A 22562-nucleotide genomic window follows, 5' to 3' on the forward strand; every position below is an offset into this window, starting at 1 on the left:
TAATTAATGCACATTCTTTTCCCTTTTTATTTTTAAATCTCTCTTTTAATTTTTTTTTTTTTTTTTACATTTCTATTCTTTTTCCTCTTGGTAGGGAAATGAGAGCAGTCCCTGGTTTAAATCTCTGAGCCAGTCCAAAATGATAATAAAATTTTTGAATAGCATGCAGGTCAGAGAATAAAACTATGCTAAACTACTAAATAACAGAGCCCTTCTTACAGGCAAATAACAGGCAATTTTTAAATCCAGGGTGGGTTTTTTTTTTTTTTTTTGGTAATGTTCTTCCCTGCCCACCCTGGTATGGTGAGTTTGCAGAGATGCAGTAACTTGCATTACCATATAACAGTGCAGGGTGTTAGAAGGGTTAAGAAGAAAGGAAGATAAAAGCTACTTTGAGCTCGATTTGTTGCCTTGAACTTTGGATGCTGTTGAATATAGCAGTCATCTGTGATCACAGGCATCTTAGCAGCTGTATAATCAAAACCTATAAATGTCCAGATAGGAAATGATCCAGTAATTAGAGGAAACAGTACTAAACCGATGACTTAAAGTCACTTTCGTTCTTAAATCACACAGTTGTAGCTGTTAGACTTTATCCTGTGATCTTTTCTCAGTATCTTGGCAGAGTACTTGAAAACTGATAATCAGATTGGCTGAGAGCTAGAAAGGAGAGAAGGATTGGGACTGCTTTTTGTAGCTCCTTGCCTAAAAAGCACCTCCTGATTGAGAGGTGCTGTTGCTAAAGTAGACTGTAAGGAAGCAAAGGGCTGGTCTCTCTCTTACCTAGATGCCCATGTTTCTTTCTCTATGCATTATATTGCAAAAATTAATACAAATGCAAGGGAGGGCTCTAGGGTGGTTTTGTATATGTGCCACTGAAATCTAAGCACTAATCAAAGCTTGAAAAAGAGATCCGATTTTTAACTTGGATGAGTTTCAGAATTAAGAAAAAGAAATCTGTGGCCTACTTACCAAACAAATGGGAAATACGTTTTTAGCTCCTTTGTGTAATGCAACCCTGAATGTTGGAGATTTGTGGACTCTTTTCTTTCCTTGTTTTTTTACCTATCAGAAGAACATTAGGAAACATTCAAAAGTGAAATGGATTTGTTTAAAGCAAAGTATTTTGTAATTTAGGTTCAGAAGTCATAAGTGAAGGGTTTCCTAAAAGTTGTGTAAGAGAACTCTGTTCTCAGAAACACAAAAAAATCCCCTACCTCTTCTATGATGTTAAATAGTTGCTTAGTTATCCACCTGTGTGCACACAATATTATCTCCTTCTTCAAAGTAGTTGAGTGTGTTTTTGCATGTTATGTCTACTAGCCTTGTGCATGTGACTTGGAGATCAAAATAAAGACTCACAAATTTGCTTGTTGGCATGGTCCTAATTATGACTCATATTACTGAGAAATCCCTTGTGAACTCTTCAGATTGTCACAAGAGATAACTCTTGCTAGAGTGCCAAGAGTCCTCTTTATCAGTATTGAATACTGAAAAGAGTATAGTGTCAAACACCCTGATGCAAAAGAAACTGAAATATACAGCGACTCACTGGCTTTATTTACCACTGTGGCAAATAAACTGATGCACAGTTATGGGTGAAAGTTCTAAGGATGCTGCATTTAATGCTAAATTTCTGCTTAAAGTATGTCCCTTTTGAAACACTAGTATGTTCTGGGGAGGTGACTAATCTAGGCTGACTTGTGGATTGCCAACTTTGAGAACAACAACAAAAAAAATCCCTGAAGAAACTGTGTCCTGAGGCAAATACGCAAACACAGACAGACAAAATCTATTTGTTTTCTGGTTTGGGTCATAGGTGGTTGGCTTACAGTCCATCTGTGCTATGTCCTTGTCACCACAGAATAATTGTGGTTAGTATCACAGAATAGTCTTCTGAAGTTTATTCAGTGTGTTTAAGACACTCTGAGATCTTCACGTCAGGATGTCATAGCAATATTTTGTGCTTAAATTAGGTGTGGGGATGGAATGTCTGGAAAACTTATGTGGATTTTGAATGACATTCCTCTGCTTAAAAGCCAAAATAAGTTAGTTTTGAAACACCTCCTATAAGCTATGCTGCCAATAGCAGCAATTCTAATATTAGCATAGAGAAAACATAACTTTAAAAGTGCCTGTTGAATCAGAAATCAGTATATTTGGACTCAGTACTACAAAGCCTCAGAACAAGATATTTAAGCAAATGAGTAACTTTAAATTCATGAAGGATTCATAGATACAGAGAAGTTGGCATACTTGTTGCTAAGTACTCACATTAAAATTTCCACCTTGGAGGAAAAGAGCTATTATTTCATGCTGCAGCTAAGCAGATTTATCAGTAATACCGTAAGAGGGAACAGTCCCATCCTGTGTCTAGTTATATATTCACTTATTTCTGCTTGCTCTCACCCAGCATGCAAACCATGTTTCGGGAGCAAGACTAGAAGGAATGTAATTCTTTTTTTCATTTGAGGGTTTTTTTTGCATGTGAACTGATTAACCATGCCTGAGCCCACTTACCACTGGACTTTTAAACATCCATATTAATTTTAAATACTTTGCAGGGTAAATTATATTTTGTGCAGTGGATTTTCCCAGTTTTAGTAAATGTGAAGGCTTAATTCAACATTATTCAGGCCTTAGTAAGATGTTCTGCTCCATGCATGCTGAAAAGTGACTGTAACAGAGTGATTTTCCCTTCACTCTGGTGTTAACTCTGTGCTAATGAAATAATGGAACTTCTGGACTCAAACAATAAAAACATCACTTCTGAAGCAGATGAGAGGCTGTTTCTCATCCAGCCAGGGCAATTTGATACTTTTAATGCCAAGTTGGGAAGGATGTAATTGATAGCTTTACACAGAGCAGCAGGCACAGCTTGCAGAGGGAAAGTGGCGTTTTTGTTGGCTCTGGGATGAGACTTTGAAATCTGGGTCTGTTTATTTCCTTGCCTATAATACTTTAACACGTCCCTGACTTGCCTAAGGAACCTGGTAGGAACTTGACACTGTTCTAGGCTACCCAAAAGGAAGATTTTAACCTGTCATCTCAGGGGAATTTTCTTTTTTCTCCTCCATGGTTAGTACTTAATAAAGTTTCACTCTGTCTATTACCCTTCTTTGCCCCTATAGTCCCAGATTTTATTCTAAGGCAAAAAAAGATGCTGCTGACAACTCTATTTTTATAAAGTAGTAACTATCCACTGCTGTAAGGCTCTTTAACACCCACTGCTTGTATTGTTACATGAAATAGTTGTTTGCAGCTGGAAGGATGTAAATTCTGACTAGGACACAAAACTGAGGTGTAGTGGCTGGCTCTGTATCAGATTAAGCTTCACCAATACTGTAAAACAATGAGGCAGATTTTGTTTAGAGATTAAATTACAATGATAGTTACTCTTTGGTTATGGATTTACAGAGGATGGTTGTCATAGACAAATAGGATCTTAAAAATATTTTTACAGTGATAATTGGATAATACAGCTCTCACAGGTCTCTTCTACTCAAATTAAAGAGAAGAAGCATCATGGTTCTAGAATTCAGGAGGATGTCTGCTGAACTGCAGATTATAATTCAAAACAAAAAGCATGAAACATACTCTTAAAAAAACCCAATTAAAATCTCAATGTCATGAGCAGGAGAAATGCAAGTGTCATTTTACTGACAGATTAAACTGCCCCACTTTGAAGGGGTCACTGTGCACATAAACACCAAGAAGAATAAAAAAAGAATCTAGGGGCTTCCTCTGAAACTGGATCCCTTCAGGGTGGATGAAAGGAGACCTTATCCTTACTTGAAGGATTGGAAAATGATGTAGAAAAATGGATTTGCCTATAAAATACACCACAAATGTCTGGGCTTTCCAGGAGTAAGTGCTAATTTTCAAAATCCTGGGATTATCTTTACCAATGATTTGGTATAATTCCTTGGTTGTATTTGGAATGTAGTGCCCAGACTAGCTTATTCTTTCTACAATGATTTTAAAATAAAGCCTGTGATTATGATCTGTGCTCCCCAAATCTCTAATCTGTCTAAAGGAAAGCAAACAGAAGCTCTGATTTTAAGGCATGTTTTTGGTGGGTTTTAATTTTTTTATAATATTTGCTCAGTGGTTGGTATAATCCTGTTTAAAAGGTTTTTTTTGGGTTGGTTTTTTTTTTTTTTTTTTTTTTTGCTTATTGGGCATGTTCTGTCTGGCTACCATTGTTTCAACCCTCATTCATAACTGAGTAACTTAATACTGAAATCAAACAAGTTGGAGTTTCAAACGCAGGCAAGGTTTTTTTGTCATCCCATTTTCGTTTTGTTTTGTGCAAACAGGTAGTACTTTTGTTGGCTGTTCTGCAGCGAGTGTCACATTGAAAACATTTGAAACCAATTTTTGTACAGAGTAAACATCCTGTGGTTACAAGGGCTTAATTAGCTCAGGTGCCTTTACTGCTGGCATATACCTCCTTATCTTGAAAGTAGTGTCCACCAACTAATCCTTTATTTATGTTGAGCTTTGGAATTTCCCTTGAAATGCCTTTTTGTAACCTCTCCCAGTATAAATGGTAAGTGAACAAAGTGTCAGGTAAACAGTGAGGTTGTGCTTGTAAGCAAATTAATAATACAGATGAACGTAAATTTCTTCTCACTGGCAGCAGGTTGGATGCCTGTGATTAACCTTGGAAGGAGTGACAGTGATGTGCCTATGCCTGTGATATGGTTTGTTACCTTTTGTTGTACCATTTTACAAAGGAATCTTTTTCTTTTGTTTATGCATGGAAGGACTGAATTTGTTAATCAAATGTCCAAGGCTATGTTTTCAGTGCTCCAAAGGAGGGAATTGTTCAACAATGGCTAATTTGCGATAGCAATCACAATGTGAAATCCTAGTAGGCACTTGGATCTCTTCATCTAAAGCAAGTTGATATCACAGTGTATTCTACAATTCAGCAGGAACAAAATGAGAGCCTATTTCCATTTTACAGTGATGGTACTAGCTCAACTTTACTCCCTTGGCAAAAAAAAAGTATCATTTTAGTTTGGTTTTGGTAAATTCTTAGCCCCATTGTGGAATGGTCTTTCTGATTACAGGATTAAAGGTAATCCTAGAGAATTCTGATAGTGGTAGCTGAAAAAGAAAATCTGTGAAACTATTGTATTCGGTCTCTCGGGTTTCTGGTTCTATAATAGTGTATGATTGCACTGACAACTGGTTAATTGAGAGTATCCCATCCACAGGAGGAGAACAAGGAGTATGGCAGAAGTTAATGCTTTCTCCTGTCCTATATTGAGAGAAGAGTAGTAGTGTTGGGAACTTGAATTAGACAGAAGTAAAGAAATCATAATTTTGGCTTAACTATTTTCTGCATGGTAAAAGAAGCTTCTAGACATCATACCTGAAAAAGCAGCTTTGTATTAAATTTTTTTTAACCCAGGAGCCAGGTAGTTTGCCATTTCAGATTAGGTCATGGTGTAGGCTTTCCTTACAAGAAAAAAAATCTGATCTGTTTTGTTTGTTTTGTTGCTCTTATTAAAGATACTGCAGCAACAGCAATATTGCTATTAGTGTATAATGGAGTAAACAAGGGTTAGATGAAGATGATATATCTCCTTGGTGCAGCAGAGACTGTTTTTTCTCTCATACTCCCTGCATTTAGACTCCGAAGGAAGGATTACATATGCCCATAGTTGAAAACTTTTGAGCTTTAGGGGGAGTTAGTGGGAATGGACCCTCAAGCAGGTGTCATGGCCATGGGCACAGATGTTTGAACTGAAAGTGATCACCCAGGCTCCAGCTGGCAGAAGTGCAGGAAGAATGCTGGTTTAGACCCAATAAAAGCAAGCACTCAGGAATATGTTATTTCTGCTGCAAGTTTAGCATGTAACGGTAGTACAGAATATGTCTGCTCAGAGGCATTTAACTTGGAATTCAGGGTTGACTTGTTCAGATCAAAGGGGAAACTCAACCAAAATACTCACTCAGATTTTGAGAGCTCAACTTTTAAGTTTTTTTATTGTTATTATTATTTTTACTGTTTCTTAGAATATAAAAATCTGCACATCTGCATGTAATGCTGATCCTGCTGGTAAGACCTTAAGAGTGAACAGGTTCAAGGGGAAAATCAAAAGCATAACAGCTTTTGGTATCCAGTCTCTTTATTTTTTATCAGAGAAATCAAGCATTCCCTCCCTTCCTCATGACTCCCTAAAGGTGCAGTACTCTTAATTGCTTTTGGCAGATAAAAGCTATGAGGAAGTCGGGGAATATGTTTTATTTTATGTTACTGTCATTAGTCTGAACTAGTTCTTCGTCTAAGATTACAAAGACATTGTTTATAAGGATATATCTACTGTAGTTTATGTTTGTTTCAACTCCTCTAGGTTATAGAAGGCAAACTGTAAAAGATCTTAGATTCTTAACTTACTGAAAATTGAAAATGTAAATGCTTCAAATTCAACACTTTCCTCTTTGTTTACAAAATAATTGAGCTTCTCTGCATGTTAGCCCAATATGATGACTGTATCTACAGTCCATATACAACACTGACTATTTTTCATATGTTTATACTTGCTAGGTCTATGTAAGAATCAATTATGAAGTGACATGAGATGTTTCTAATTAATATAGCAAGTGAACTAAAATACAAAGCCTTGCTTAGAATTTGATCCTATTTTTGTGGAAAGACTTCTAAATCATATTATCAAGGTAGCAAATAATCTATATTGTATGCTTAGATTTACTATCTAGACTATACTGGCCGTAGATGTTTTATTCAGCATTAGATATAATCCAACAGTGATGGTGGGGATTTGGTGGTCTCATGGCTGTTCCTCCTTTAAGCTGAGTAATGTTGAAAGAGCTGGTGGCCCTTCTGCTGCTACATTTGCACCAGGATATTGTCAGTGCCTGCCCAGAAATCAATGGCTAAGATGGCCATGTGACTGTATCTGTCCTTTCCTTGGTATGTCTAAAAGTGCTGCCTTTAATGTAGTTGTCTCTGGCCTTTCTGTTTGCTTTAGGGAAATCCCTTCTGTGTTTTCAACCTAATATTACTCTGTAAAAATGCATATTTACAAAAAGAACTGAAATTTCTCTGTAGGAAAATACATTCCACGACAGAGCTGTGGCATTGTCACAGTCTAGGCAGGTTGTATAATTGTGATGAAAGCTTTTAATAGAAAACAAAACAAAACAAAAAAAAACAGGAAATGTTTTGAGTGAATTCATGGGCATATAACTTCTAAGTAAGATATGTTTAATATTTAAATGAGGAACTCTGCTTAAGAGGATAAGTAAGATTGCTCTGACCTTCATTCTTTGCTCAGAAGAACAAAGTTAAGCATATGTGATAAAGACAAAAGCACACATTGCTGTTTGGTGAATTCATCATTCATATTTGAATGTGGTGGCCAAAGCCAAGCCTGTAAAAATGGGAAATTTGGAATCAAATCAAGTATTACCTGACAGAGGAGTACTTTTTGATACATGCAGCTGAAAATCAAACTCTGCTTTCCCCAAATTCTTCATGTGTGTTAGAAAGGTGCATGAAATCGGTCAAATAACTTCATTTTTGATCAAGTGTAATATAAAACCCTCAATTTTTGCATGCTGATTACAGTAATGAAAGGAATAAATCTGTTCCTGGTCATACTGAAAAGAGTTGAAAAGACAAACACTGTATTTACTTGTGAATTTTAGTTCAGGAAGATGTAGCTCAGTTGCTTAGTTGCTGCCTGAGGGAGGGAGCTGGAAGATGATTAAGTTAGTTTTCTGTTTCTTTGTTCAGAGGTTTCAAGTGTTATCATTGGGTTGAGTTTATTTTTCTTTTTTGATCAAAGTTAGGTGCAGAACTGCAAAGTTAAAAATTGCTATGCTGATGGTGAGAAACAAGCTGCCTCCTTTGCTCCTTCCTCTTTTTTCCCACATCCAGCCCTAAAACCTTCAATAATTACTTTGATGATTGAAATTATGGAAATGTTCCCAGTGGTCCAGACCTGCCAGTAGTAATTAAATCTTAGGACTTTTCAGTATTTTCAATTTAAAATTAAGCTTTGTAAAGCCTATCTGAAGACATGATTTTCTTGTCTCTAGGGGCCCTGACTCACTTCATACTTTAATATGATTTCTAGGGAGTAAACATACTTTATCTTTAATTCACACAGCTGTTAAAAAGAATTAATGAAAAACCTTCATTGCTTAGTCTCTTTCCATTTGCAGCTTCCCTGTTGCAAAATTTGGTCAGAACATATGAAAGAAGGGACAGGTAGTTTTCCTTAAGCTTAAATGAGCAGGCTGTTGGCCACCACCCATGAAGTATATTACTGAGGTTTGTGAGGTGTATTTTAACAAATACTGGGAACCATGTAGTTGCTGATGTAATAACAGCTGAAGTTAGGTTCTGGAAAATACAGTGAGCTTTCTTTTAAATTTATTGCTTGGCATGCACATAGCTGTTTGACAAACACTGATGGAGCATTCAATTGTAGTTGTTATTCAGCTTAGCACTTACTCAGTGTATCTATTGCCCCCACCCCAGTACAGCTAGAACTTATCTTTTAATGCTAGGATAACTTCAAGTAGTATTTTGACTCTTTATGCACAACTTTACTGAGGCATGCATTGTACTACTGATAATACCAGCAGGAGTGAGCACAGTCAGTGACAGTGAGCAATAATAGGTGTTTTAGAACATGTGGTAATTGTACATCTGGCATGCCCTGCCCTCCAAACAGCTAATTGATACTTCTGGGACCTAAACTCTTGTACTCTTTAAGGCCTAGAGTTGACTGTTTAAACATCACTGTGGGTTCCTTATTATGCACAGTGCTCTACCCTTTGCTTATCTACTAACGTTATTTATGTCTGAAACTGGCCTCATGCAAGTAGCGTGTGTGCGGCTTTGCTAGCAAGTGGTACCATATACCATAAGTGGTTTGGTTCAAAATAATCTTAGAATAAAGGGAGACTCTTGCTTACATAGCTGCATGGCAGTAGTGTTTTCTCTCTTTTCCTGTTGTTTCTGCTCTTTCTAAGGATTTGCAAGCTTTCAGTTTTTGATTGGGAAAAAATAGTACTTAAAAAATTAATAGTTAAAACCCCCAAAACAAATAAAATGGAAAACAACATTTTATCTCTCCATAACTATGTTTGAAGAGAAGAAAATCTAGCATTCTTGCACACCATGGAAAATAAATTAGGCTGGTACATTTTAGTCTGTTTTCAGTAAAGAGATACCCACTGTGGCTTTGGTGCTGCTTGATAACTTCAGTAATTTAACCATGTGTCTAGAAGGGAGAATAAAGAAAGGGATGTTGTATATGTAAAGATGTGCATTTCAGAAGTTTGAGGATATTCTGCCTTTGTCCTTAAGTTATTATAATTAATTTAATATACAACTAATTTATTTTCTTTTGGCAGAAAATAGAATTTTTCTTCCTATTTCTCTTGCCAAATTATATGAGTCTAAGTTGGTGATGTGGTATGTGCATGTGGTGGGGATGTTACTCTTTTAAAAAGTCTTTTCTGTCAGTCTTTTCTGCAGTCTGAACAAGGAGTTTGAGTCCTAAACATAGTGCGAATTTATCAAGCAGCATTTCCCAGACAGCTTATGGAAAACAATCCTGGAGGATTCCCAGACTTAAATAACTGAAAGATACTGCTTGCTGTGCCTGCAGCTCTCTGGAATTGGAATGTAAAACTGGCAGTGGAATAAACACACTCCCCCGAGGAGGCTGAAGATGCTGCAGAGCAGCAGACAGGGGAAAAGAACTTTCCCGAAAGAACAAAATACGCTTTTTATTTTTTTTTATTTTAGCCTTATTCCTCTTTGAGGCCTGCAGTGATGGCAGATGTCCAGCTCAGTATCCCAAGTGGGGTTTTAAAATCGGAATGAAAGGATGGCTCTTAGCTGCTCATTAATCCTGTGCTGAAGGTCTCCAGGAGAGTGACCAGTTATTCAGTTTCACAAGTGCACAAGTAATCACATCAGGGTGTGGTGGAGAGCTCTCTCTGCAAGTGTGTTTCTGGACAATAACATTTCTAGGATATTTGAGAAGTACAGTACCTAATTATCTGCTATTTCTTGGCTAAATTGGGCTGTATGGTGTATCTAGTTATGCTTCCAGAGAAAATGAATCTGCATCTGCTGTAGGAAGAGTTTTTAGGGTAAGCTTTTCCTATTTTTTCACCTTTTACATCTTTCTTTTTCCTACTTCCTCAAAAAGTTTCCACCTATATTTAGAGTTCTTATAATATCTTAAAACCAGAATATTTTCTAAATTTCTGATAATGCTGTTCTGTAAAACTATGTATGGCATTTTTTTTGTTAATCTTTTCTTTTCATGTACCAGCTAAATAATGTAATGCAATGAGCATTGAATGTTGAGTCATTGAAAATAGAAGATTTATTGTGCTATTTAAATTAATTTCTAAGATAAGCTAATTTCTAAGAATGAAATAGCAAGAAAAATGACAAATTGTGACACCTTATAGTTTCATGGCAAAATTTTGAGAGGAAGGTTTTTCCTGAATTGGTCATGGGGATGACCAGTCTCTTTGGCAAATGAAGCTTGTCCATCTCTGTGTGCATGTGTTCTGTCGTCTCAGTCAAGCACCTGAATGTCTTTAATTCACTACCTGAGTGACAAATGTTAAATGCTGTGGGGCTAATTTGATCATCATGGGAATTGCATTTTGTATGGGTTGACATAGCTGTATAAGAATGGAAAGTTGTGTTAAAACCCAAAATATGTTATTTCTGGATGTTTCATTTGCCATTTCTCTTTAAGATGGGAGAAAAGAAGCAGAAGATGTAGAGAAAAACTGTGGACTTTGAGTGTTTTAGGGATGCTTCATGATGTGTTTATATATAAACCATACAAGTGCAAAGTCTTTTTTATTTTGGGTGTCAGCATAATATCCTATTCCTGTCACTGCTAATGTTGTTTTATCTCTAAAGATTAATTTGTGGAAATATGATGTGCAGACACATGTGAAAGCACAAGTAGTTGTGTCTTTATTAAAGGTTAAGGAGATCATGACCTCACATATCATTCTAGTTTCCTTTTGGATTGAAAGATTTGCTCTCTCACTAAAAGTTGATATCTATAGGAAAAAAAAATGCTTTCCAGAAGCATTTTTCCTTTAGCTTGCTGTCTTTCTAAGTTTAACAATTTACCTTTCTATGGTTCCAAATAAGTCACTTGTATGTCTTGGCATCCATATAAGTGATCTACAAAGGGTGGATTGAAGAGAAGCTATACTTGTGAAGCTATACTTGAAGGGAATCTATACTATACAAACTTTACTTGTGGGAGAATGTGGGAAGAAAGGAAAAGGATACATTTAGCACTGACCAAAGGAAATATCTCTTGAAGAGATAGAAAGTCCCAAATGTACATCTGAAATCATTGAGGCTTACTGCAACTCTATTTTGTTTGAATCAGCTGACATGAAGTGATGTCTATCCAGAAACTGATGTGCCATATGTGCATTTCTTCACACACACATGGACACACACACACACACACACACACACACATATATGTGTGGTTAGATTTCTTAATTCCAGTTTAATCCATGACACTGCATGCCTGAACACGAAACCTGTATTTAAATGAGGATATGAGGATATAGTCTGTCAGTCTGTCTGTTTGTCATCAGGTTTTTATGCTTTTTAATAACCCACAACACCTCCCCAGAGGTCTTTTGATAGGTTAGGGCATGGGCATGTTTTCTAGCTGAACCTGCAAAAACCATCTGTCCAGTCTTTGGGACAGCTCAGCCTGGGTTTTGTGCAGCTCCAGAGTTGCAGGTGCCTTTGTTCTCCTTGAGGTTTCCAAACACAGAGGAAACTCTGGTGCAGTGTGCAGTGACAGAGAGGATAATTCCTCCTCCCCCTGTAGCCCCTGAGTCGTGCACTCTGGTCACTCCCTCCCTGTGGCAGGAGAAGTCCTGCAGCTGCCCAGCTTGAGCAGAAGCCTGGTGCAGGTGGAAAGGGATCTGGGTGTCCACGGGACCATTAAGTGGGCTTGAAGGTGTGTGATCCAGAGTGAGAGGAGAGAGGCAAGCCCACCAGTGGGCTTAACAGGGGTTTAAAGTAACTCCCTTAGAGTGCTCTGAGACTGAAGTTGTCTGAAAATTAAGATCATAAATACATTTTTCTGTCAATTATATCCTTATGTTAGCATTTAATTCTCCTGCAAGGATTTAAATTAGCATATAAACCAGATAACTTTTTCATTACAGCCTGTCAAAAGGAGTAAGAAAATATTTAAAGACTGTTAAGAAAATATTTTTTAAAGACACATTTTTTCTGGTGCCTTTAAAGTAGAGACAGAAAGACAGTAGATGGAAAATGCATTATATTATTGTTTCCTTCAGAGACAAATATCTTAAATGACAAGAGCAAAAATTTGGGGAGGTATGTAATTCCTGTGTATGGTGTGGATTTTTTTGCAATGCATAAAAATATATTTTAGTCATGTTTGCTAGCAATGTCAGGATACTTTGTGCATTTCCACAACTGTGTCTGGGTTTTGGGAATAGTCTAGAGAATACATGTCCAGTTACTGTAATCTTGGATGACTTTTTGTAATTCATTTATTTTTGTAACCTGGGCCTTTCCACTGCACTGAAACTTAATGACCTTTAATTTCATTTACTGGAGGGTGGAGAGGAAAGAGGAGAAAAGAAAGGCTTTAGGAAATCCCTTTCCCCACCCTGCAGAAGAAGGTAACTTTTCTATTTAAGTCTTCTTTGGGTTTAAAGGCTGTAAGCAGAATCAAAAATACATTTTATTTTTCATCCTTCATGAAAGCCAAATGTTGAAAGCAGATTTTCAAATATTCAGGAGCATCATTACAAATTTGATACAACCTCTGGAATGGATGAGTAAAATGTTTGTATTCCCTGCTGAACAACCTTTATGCTGATATATGATTATTAATAATACACTTTAGTTAATATTTCCATAATGCTCATTTAAACAGGGTACTTTTTATAATAGATTTTGCTTTGGATTAATAATGCACACACCAGATCATTAATCTCTTAAGATGCTTTTCTTCCTACTTAAAAATCATCTAGTTTTCTCAAACTGAAAATATTTCTTCATGCAATTGCTTACTTTTTTCCCAGATTAATTTAATTCACTCCTTTATTTCCATTTAAATCAATACCAGACATTTATTATAAAGTAATATTTTTCTCTTGTGATCAAAAAGGTTGGATTTGTCAGCTACTTTCCTACAGGTGGAGGAAATCTATTTGTTCATTTCTCAACCTTTTGACGGGTCTGTTTTTACAAGCCTAGCTGATTGTGATGGAGAATTGAAGTATAGAAACTATAGAAGGAAACATCTCTTGTGATCAGAATGTAAACTGAGCCCAATGCAGTGAGGGGGGAGTAGGTTTACACAAGATGCTTTGCACACTAGGAAAAAAGAGACCCTCTTCTTCCTTCACATGATTGTGTGTTGAATTTTCATGTGGGGTAATAAAAGGCGAATTTTTTAAAGTTTTATTCATATCTCTTGGACATAGGACTGTCAAATTGACTTGCAAATAGTTTAGACCACTGATTCCCCACTGTAAAAGGAGGCTCAGCAAAGTCACAACTGTATTTTCATTCTGTTCATGTGGCAAATGAGACAGGTCTGAAGCATCAAGACCACAGAGCCCTGTGTGAAGTTGCTAAAACACCCTTGCTGTTGTAACAAGCAGGGAAATGCAGGAGTTTAAAGGTTTTGGAAAGGAATCAGTTGACAGGGTCTGTTTTCTCATGGCTGACCCCAGTTTCAAGAGTGTCCCGAGCTGATGGTGCACGTAGGTGCTGAAGAAAGAAGTTGTTCAGTTTTCTGTCTCAGAGTGTTGTACCTATCAAACCTTCAGGCTTCAGCTACTCAATGCCAGTCCTACTTTTATCACACTTGGAAAGCATAACCATTATCTCAAAACTATTTAACCTTGGCTGTGTTTTTTTCAGTAAGAGTGGCAAGTTGTAATTTTGACAACAGATTCAGCTTTGTCATTCTTGCTCAAAATAAGGTGTATTGTCTGGCAACAGATGATTGTTATGCACGTATTTAAGCCTTATATATATATATATATAATATAAAGTTGAAAGATTTTTTCTTCTCCTTATGTATAAAAACCATATCTGAATGTGTTGCAGTGCAAAGGACACCACAGTGATTACATTGTGCTACAAGCACGTGTGAGATGGCTTCTGCACTAAACTGAGGAACAGTTAAGGGTCTGCCTACAGCAGCAGAATGGGTGCAGTCCTGTTCTGGACCCTACAGATGCACTACCTGAGTCTTCTGTTCCCAGTGGGACTGGGAGTCTGTGGTAGAGAGCCAGCTAGGCCCTAGCACAGGGCTGATGGCAGACACTGCAGCATCACCTCTGGGTAATACAGACAAAACTAGCTTGTTTTATAAGTACATTTAACATTGTCCTCATGGGCTACCGATAACTAATTACTAATGAAAATTATTTTTTTTTCCTCCCATTTTAGTAGGGTGGCTATTTAACTTCTAATCTAAATACTGTAAATGTTTCCTTAAAACTCACATGAAAAAAGTCCATATCTAAGCACTTTGGAAATCTGAAAACCCTGACATGCCTCATGTACATCCCTTCTATACTGATTTGGCAAGTCCAAAGGTTTTTTTTCTTTTCTTTTTTTTTCCTTCCTCTCCTTAAAATGAATCTATTTCAGATGAGAATGTGGAATTGCATAGCGAATTACCTTTATTTGTGCAAAGTATAAGCTGTCACTGCCCACACCCATTCATCTCAGTAACAAAGGGGATAAATGAAAGGGGCAAGTGGGAGTGCTATGGAGAGATTCCTAGCTACATCACTATGTGCAGGGTAATATTACAGGCTCAAAGCAGAACCACTGATATCAGTGATATGTTCCTAAACCAACTGTGTTGGTCTGAAAAGAGAAAAGCAAACATGAGAGAAAGGAGTCTGTCAATACAGGGGCTGGGGTGGGGGAGGGGGGGGAATGGTGGTTTCCAGTATAACACACTCAGCACATACTGCATAATTGTTTTCCTGTTTGCTAATAGTGATTATCTGCTCTTTTATCTTAAATATGCTTCTTGCCACCTTTGGATGTGAGAGATAATGCTGACACAGGGAGGCTTGCAGTTTGAGCTATCCTTTTCATAGTAAATAGAACTTGATAATGAAAATACCTCATGATCCCTCCACTTACAAATCTGGCAAATTCCTATGATACTAGTTTGCTCCCATCCCTGTATGTCAATGTTATTGTGACTGCTAAGAAAATCCATAAAATGTAAGACCACAACTCAGAGTCTTAAAAATTGGCAGTGGTGGCTGGTTAACACTATTGAGTGGCTAGGGATTCTGTTCTTGCTTTCCTGGGCTTTCATCCTCTCACATTTCTCCCTGTGCAGTATTGTTCCATTGTAGAGTTATTGGCAGATGCATAAATATTATCAATAAATTATCAGCTGTATCAGGAACTTTTCTTGAATGTTCTTCTAACACAAAAAATCCTTTTCCCCCTGGTATGAATGAGTTGTAAATAAATCACATGTCCAACATATATATCAATATATGTTAAATGTAGTGATCAAACTGGGTTAGATTTTGCACAATCCTCTGGCAGATACTTCTAGAAACAGTTTGTATCAATGCTGTTCATTGAATCCTAAAAATGACTTCATGTTATTACTCCTTAAAGGGCAAAGGGGATTATTGATGTTGAAGCTTTTTGATAATTTCAGTGAATCTGTGCTGTGCTTGTTGGGAGATGCTTTTTACCAGTCTCTCTCTGGTGATTTTGCCATTGAAGATCTCTTACCCATGGTGATCCACTGACAGCTTCTCTTCTCTCCATCAATGTGCACATTCTTGTCACAATTTAGCTGTGGCACTCTTCAGTTTTTGATATTACATTTTTCTGAGTCAAGATTAGCTGTAAAAATTGCCATGCAAAAGGCAGCAATATGACCACAGCCAGTTTGGCTGTTCTGGCTATGAAGTATTCAGGCCTTCAGTGCAAGATGCCTTTGTCATTATTTTGAAAGAACTTTGCTGTAATTTCTGCAGGAGGGCAATGTTTCTCCCACATTGTTTTTCTAACCTTCAAAATATTTTGCAATGAATTTGTAATTGGCAGGGTCTGTGCATAGTTTAAAGGTTTGAAGTGCTTCAAGTCCATTAGTTTTACATTATAAAGAACATGTATTAACTGAAAAATCATTGAAGAGGAAATTTAGTATCTTTCGGTGTTCTGTTAAGTGATACTGATCAATTGTAAAAGGGACTGTTACTCTCATGCTACTTGGCCTGGCAAAGAATATAGCAATTATTATGGCCTGTAGTATTACAAGATACATGGTTTTGGATACTGAAATAAGTATCGCCGATTTCATCCATGGCTGTATTTGGAAATTAGTCCAAAAGAAGAAAAAATTGAGTAAACCCACCATCCTTCTCTTTTGCTGAATAAAGTTACTTGAAGTGAACCAGCTTGCAAATAATTTCATCATCTTACTAAATTGTTATGGCTGGTCACCTGTTTGCATTCTCTTACTGACTTAATTACAAAAACTTCACAAATCTTTTGTCAAGATCTTTCTTAAGGGAACACTTCAATAGTGACAGAATTTCTATATAAACGTAAAAGTTAATGAAATTCTGCCTATGTGAGTCATACATTATAAGTAATGCCAGAGAGGGAAGAGTAGGGGGACTGCCCAGATAAACTTCTTTTAACCTGTGCCTCTTTGCAATAAAATAATGATAGTCAGGGTTTCCAAAGAGATGAGGGTTTGAAAAGTGAGCACGCCAAGCTAATAGCTGTGCTAAGAGGCAGAAAGCGGTGGAACAATACCAATGCAGCGGCCTCTCGGTGTGTCTGTGCCTCGGAGCTCAATAGTGAATGCGCGGCATTGTTCAGCTGTGAAAAGTCTCTGAACAGTCTCGCAGCGCTGGGGATGTCAGGGCAGACCGAGGGAAACTGATTTTTCAGCTTGTAGCCGCCTTGTCGGAGGGCTGGGAGAAGCCTGGGGGCAGTGGGCCATTCCTCAGGGCTCAGCTCTACCAGCTTCATGCTCGTCTGTGGCGAGTCCCTCGCAGGACTCTGCCGCTCATCGCTGTGCCCCTGGGAGAGCATGAAGGAGAGGGGAAGGGTTTTTTCCCCCTCATGATGGGTTTCGTGTTTGAATGTTAAATGAAAACTTTCCCTGAGGGAAGTTGGAAGGCAACATTTGAAATTAAAGAAAAGCGTGGACATAACAGAAGTTATTTTCCTTGTAGATTTACGGCTTAATGGTTCAAATTTGGTTGCAGGTTTTGGAAGAAGAGAAATGTTTAACTGTGTGGGGGGTTGGGTGTTTCTTATATAAAAAGAGACTCTAGGTAAGTCATGAGAATGGCTCTTAAGTGAATTACCTTGTAAGTTCCCATGTGTGTAGGCCATGGAGTTGAGAAAGCTTTGATGTTCTTCCTATAAACAGGAATAACAAAAATAATTGGGTTTTAGTATGGCTTGTTGGGAAGATCCTGCAGTTCCACCACAGAGTTAATAAATCCTCCCCTCCTCAGCTCTTGTCCTCACCTGTTTTAGACAACAAAATTGGCCTTTGTGGCCAAGTTTGTCCAAGTCCAGGCTGTGTGTTTTGGATTTGAGAATTTGATTTGGAATCTAGCTCTAATATTTTAAAAAGGAAGGATTTGCTCCTTCTTTGTCATAGAAAACGATAAAGTGAAAAACCCAAACAAGGAAAGTGGTGGGACTGAATGTCCCTATCTGGAAGAAATATAAAGTGTGAAGGAAAAATCTGAGAAAAATAATTGCTTTAGCTGTACTAACTGGATTTAAATAGGAATCTAAGTTTCTGTTTTCCCTGTCTCTGATCTAAACACTGAGAAGATTAGTCTGAGTTATTTACTGAATACCAGTGGGTTTAGATATTGTTTACTGTAGTTAACAAGAACTCTGAAAACTGGCTGTATGGAAGTGCTTGAAGGCTGCTCAAGGAAAGTAAAATGGTACTGAGTATAAAAGCCAGAAAAGCAGAAGGATGGTAGCAGACAGTTCTTATCTGATGTCTGTTCATGAATGTTTTAAATCTCAGCTACCTTGCTGTGAACAACAAAGTGGTATGTTTTTAAGAGGTTTCATGCCCCTCTCTTGTTTGCATTTGTCAGGGCTTTTTTTCTTCCTCCAGATTGACAAAAAATTGCATAATAAATCCCATGGTCAGAAGAAATCTGAAGATCCCTTTTTTTACTAACTTCCTTTATATGGCGTTACATGTCTATAAAATTCAATGAATATACCCCTGAATAGGAATGTTAGAGAATTTTGATACTTTGAAGTCAATAGGATTATTTTTCTGTAGCTGTTGGTAAAGAAGGCACAGGGATTCTGCAATATATATAGCTTTAATAAAATGTCTGGTTCAAATTAAGCTTTTTATTGCTCTGATAAGAAAGCACAGAGAAAGACTTATGACTCAGGAAGTCAGTTGCTATGAATTATGCACCAAATGTTCTCTGTAACCAAGTCTGGGCTTCTAATCTGTTTGCTTCTTGCCCTGTGGCTTCTGAAGTGTCATTGTTGTCACTGTTAATCTTGAATTCTGATATGTCAATAAGTGTTGCAGGCATTAACACCATCTGCATATGGCTGCAGAGGCTGCACTGTTCTGTACACTGACATTGCAGAGATATCAATCTCAATTCATGCTTTGCTTCTTGAATACAAAAACTCTAAGGAAAGTAGCGCTTGTTGGGATAGGAATTTTGCTCTCAATGGTTTGTGTCCATGAAATAACAGCAAGGAAGTAGTAGGAAGTATTGTAGATGCTGCAGAAGAGCCTTAAAGCAACTGTGAAAGCATTATGAAGACTTCTTCATCACAAATGTGGATCTATTGGCGTAGCTTTCATAGACATGCCTGAATAGCTGACAAAGCAGGGAAGGGAATGACAAGGAAGGGAAGTTGCATTTTCATGTAGCACTGTATTTTCTCTTTATTGCAACAGGCAAGGACATTGAGAGGAAAGGTGTAAAGCATGATGCCCATAATTCAAAAATGCAGATGTTCTCCCCATGCTCCAAAGAGTAATTTGGAAAGACCAAATCAGGGTAAATGGCAGTCCCGATGTGATGGGGTCATCAGCAGAAAATAAAAAATTAAGAACTAGAGTGGCTGCATTTTTAAGGATCTGATGTTTGTGTCAGCAACAAGACACCTTTGATTGTTCTGCTGTAATCTGTTATTTCACTGTAATTTGGCAGCCCTAGTCTTCTTGACCTTATTTATGTAAAATTCCACACTTGGCTGTAAAAGCAATACAGTGAGAAGGCATTGTGTATGTTAAACTCTTTTGAACCTGAACATCTGCTTGTTTTTTTTTTTTAATTTATTTTCATTTAAAGTTTGTGAGATATCAAAATACTGATTATTGTATTCTGTAAAAATCAGCTGCAGTCATTTATTAAATCCAGAATTCTTTAGCTGTCATTGCATATGTTCCTATTGAACTAGGATTTTGAAAGAGCTCTTAGCTTACTGTTTTAATGCCACCTTAAAAATAAGACCTAATGTTCCCTTTCAGGAGGGTGAGCACAAGAAAAAACTGATATGAAATGCCAGAGCCAGTCTGTGGTGCAGCCAGACCAGCCATATGTCTTAGTTCCAACCTGTGTACAATTTAAGGGTTCTTCTCCCCAAGACATGAACACTGCTTTCTGCAACTTATATTTTTATCCAAGAGAGAAGAAGAAAGTTTTCATTTTATTGTAAATGTGAACATCTGTTAGGAGGAGCCTGCTGTTACTATTTCAGTTCTGTTTCAAAATTCTGGTTGCTTCCTGAGGTGCAGAGGAGGTTCCAGTAAGTGGCTTTAGTTCGAAACCAAATGGGAGAGACTGTTTAGCTGTATTTAAAGAAAAACATCAATTATTTAAAGCTTCTGCAACCCACTTCTATTTGGCATCTAACATTGTCTGTTATATCAGACAACCGGCTTTTATAAAATGTGTTTTTGCTTCATGTAGGATTTTCACTGGAAAGATTTGTAAGTCTTGGGAGAGAATTTGGAGGCAGAAGCAAACAAAAAACTAGTTTAAAAGTTTCAAAGAGCTAATCTATTTGTGCTAGATACTGTAGTTACAAGTTATATTGAAAGTGAAAGAGGTGAGTTGTAAAAACGTATCTTCTTTAAGGTCATACTAGTTTTTCATTGGAGCTAACAAGAATGATTAACAGATACTGTTTCCTTCTTCTGAAACTGTGTCTCATTCTCTAAAGTTTATTTTACCTGCTTTAAAGTGAGATACAGTTAGCAATCTTTAGTCTTAAAAATCTCCCAATGTTCTTGGTAAAGCAACAAATGTTGTGTGCTATGTCCGCTGCCTAGCCAAGATCCTCTGTGTGCTCCTGCTGCAGTGGGCTTTGAAAAGCTGTGAACTTCAGTAGCAACTTTAGGTTGCTTAGATAAAGTTGAAAACAGTGGTGTGTTACATGTTGGCCTGACAAGACACTTGCTCAGAGCAGTAGATCAGTCTGGGAAGAAGTAAAAATCAAATGTGGTGTCTGAGCACTGTTACAGTGATACAGGGTGGCATGGAAAACCACTAGTGAGGTGCCAGCAGCCAGGCCTGATCCTGTGTGGTGTGGGGTGGAAGGAAGGTTACATGTGGATTTTCATTCTGGCAGAACAATTTGAGTGTAAAAGTACTGAAATGTTGAAACAGCATCATGTTGAACACATTTCTTACACTTCTTCACTAAATGCCAGTATGAGCAAAGAAAAGGTTGTAAAAGCTTTCATTGCTTGTCATCTAGGGTATTTCCCCTCCTTGTCATCTAGGGTGTTATTCCTCTGTGTGCATTCACATCTACAAATCTTCACTGAATTTTCATTGCTCTGATATAGAAAAGAATTTAACTGTGCCTTTTTAAATTTCTTTTTAAAGAGGAGAGAAGCCAGCCTTCAAAATTGACAAGGAGATGCAAAACAATTCTTCTAAAAGGCTTATAAATGGAGGATTGGATCCATATCCTCTGTTTGTGTTGCAGTACATCAGCAGCATGTGATGGCTTGTTCCTTTTGTTAGGTGTCTCTGCAGCACTGTGTACAGATTAAATAGCTACTGCATTGCAGAGAGTTATTAATACATTACATTGCACTTCCAGGGAAGATGTCAGCGTGTCCTTTAGCCTGAATGTACCTTGTGGTTGAGTTGGGGTGATTTTTTAAAATTTTACTTTTTCAGTAAATTCTTAGCCAACTGGGAACTATAGAATAACATTGTTCTTAACCTCTATAAACTTCACTTACTGTTCAAGTTTAGAAAAATCAAAGCCTTTTTCCAAAATAAAAACAGGTCACCCTTCTCAAATCTTAATCCTGATACACTAAAAATGTGGTCTTAAGCCACTGTACATACAGTAGAAGGAAGCAGGAGATGGGGCAGACAAAGGTATGCAACTCCTAAAATATAATGCAGATAAACAAAATGCATGAAATACCAGAAAATGAGGAGTGGGGCCAACCCATTATTTTTCTGACACATCTGTGTACTGCATTTGTGATGCACATCAGTAAAACAGGAGGCTTTTTGGCTTCCAGTCTTCTGCCCTGACACCTCTCAGATCTGTGCATGTTTAAAGTGATGGAGGTTGAAGGGTTGTTCTTGGGGAAATTCTTATGTGTGGGGGAAACTTCTTCTGACTTATATATGGGGATGGGAGAGGTAAGGTCAGGTGTGGGTGTGCAGAGATGAAAGACCAAGACTGAGCAAAGTAAAGATCTCAGCTCTGTTTCCCTCTTCCCTCCATCCACAGGAGAGTTCCCTGTGCCAGTTTAGACCAGTGGCTGAAGCTCACACTGCAGTTCTGCAGCCCCTGTTTTTACCCCGCCCACTGAAACAGATGTGGGATGCTTTTTGTCACTGAGACTTCAGAGTTCAGGAGCTTCAAATGATGAAGCTGCTGATACTACTTGTATTCAGAGGAGTAAATCATTAGCTCCTGACAGAAATATGTGTGCATGTGGAATATAGCAAATGTATGGTATATTTGCCATATTCAAGTGATTTGAGTAGCTGGGTGCTGCACGGTAGAGGCACTGAAAATTTTGGCACCGGTGTTGGCCATTCTGTGCCTTTGAGTATGTCCAGGACTTACAGATATGTGGTAGCTCACTCTAAAGTGTTTTGCATAGATCTTGCAAAAATATCTTTTAATGTAAATATGCAAGTGTTAAAAAAGTCCTCAGAAGCTGTAGGAGAATCCAGAGAATACAGGAGAGAGCATATCTCGGTGATCTGTGATGTCAGCATGGCAGGCTGTAAACACCTGATCTTTTAGCCTGGGTAAAAGGGACTTTCACCCCAAGAGCCCTGATGTTCAGATCAAAGTGTTTCACAGCTTTGCCAATGGTTTCAAGGCTGTCTTTGCTTCCTTTTCTACCTCCAGTTTCCTGCTGTAAGGCATTGTTCAAGGACTGTGCTCTTCAGGAATACTCAGAATGAAGCTATCGTGCAAGGACACAGGTAGTGGATTTCAAGCA

At 37.7% G+C, this 22562-nt stretch overlaps 1 protein-coding gene across 9 annotated transcripts in view; it reads left to right on the forward strand.

The window, feature by feature from the left end:
• The window catches only part of PLEKHG1 (pleckstrin homology and RhoGEF domain containing G1), a 123001-nt gene that overhangs the window by 47830 nt on the left and 52609 nt on the right, over positions 1-22562 (forward strand). The window contains exon 1 of one of the 9 annotated variants that reach the window (XM_021540615.4): positions 1-22545. The exons of the other annotated variants lie outside the window; for them this stretch is intronic. Within the exon in view, the coding sequence (XP_021396290.3) occupies positions 22521-22545 (25 nt within the window). The 5' untranslated portion in view covers positions 1-22520. The remainder of the gene's footprint in view (positions 22546-22562) is intronic. 9 annotated transcript variants of the gene reach the window in all.

This window comes from Lonchura striata, chromosome 3, assembly GCF_050655825.1.
Source record: "Lonchura striata isolate lonStrDom1 chromosome 3, ASM5065582v1, whole genome shotgun sequence".
Classification (NCBI taxonomy): Eukaryota; Metazoa; Chordata; class Aves; order Passeriformes; family Estrildidae; genus Lonchura; species Lonchura striata.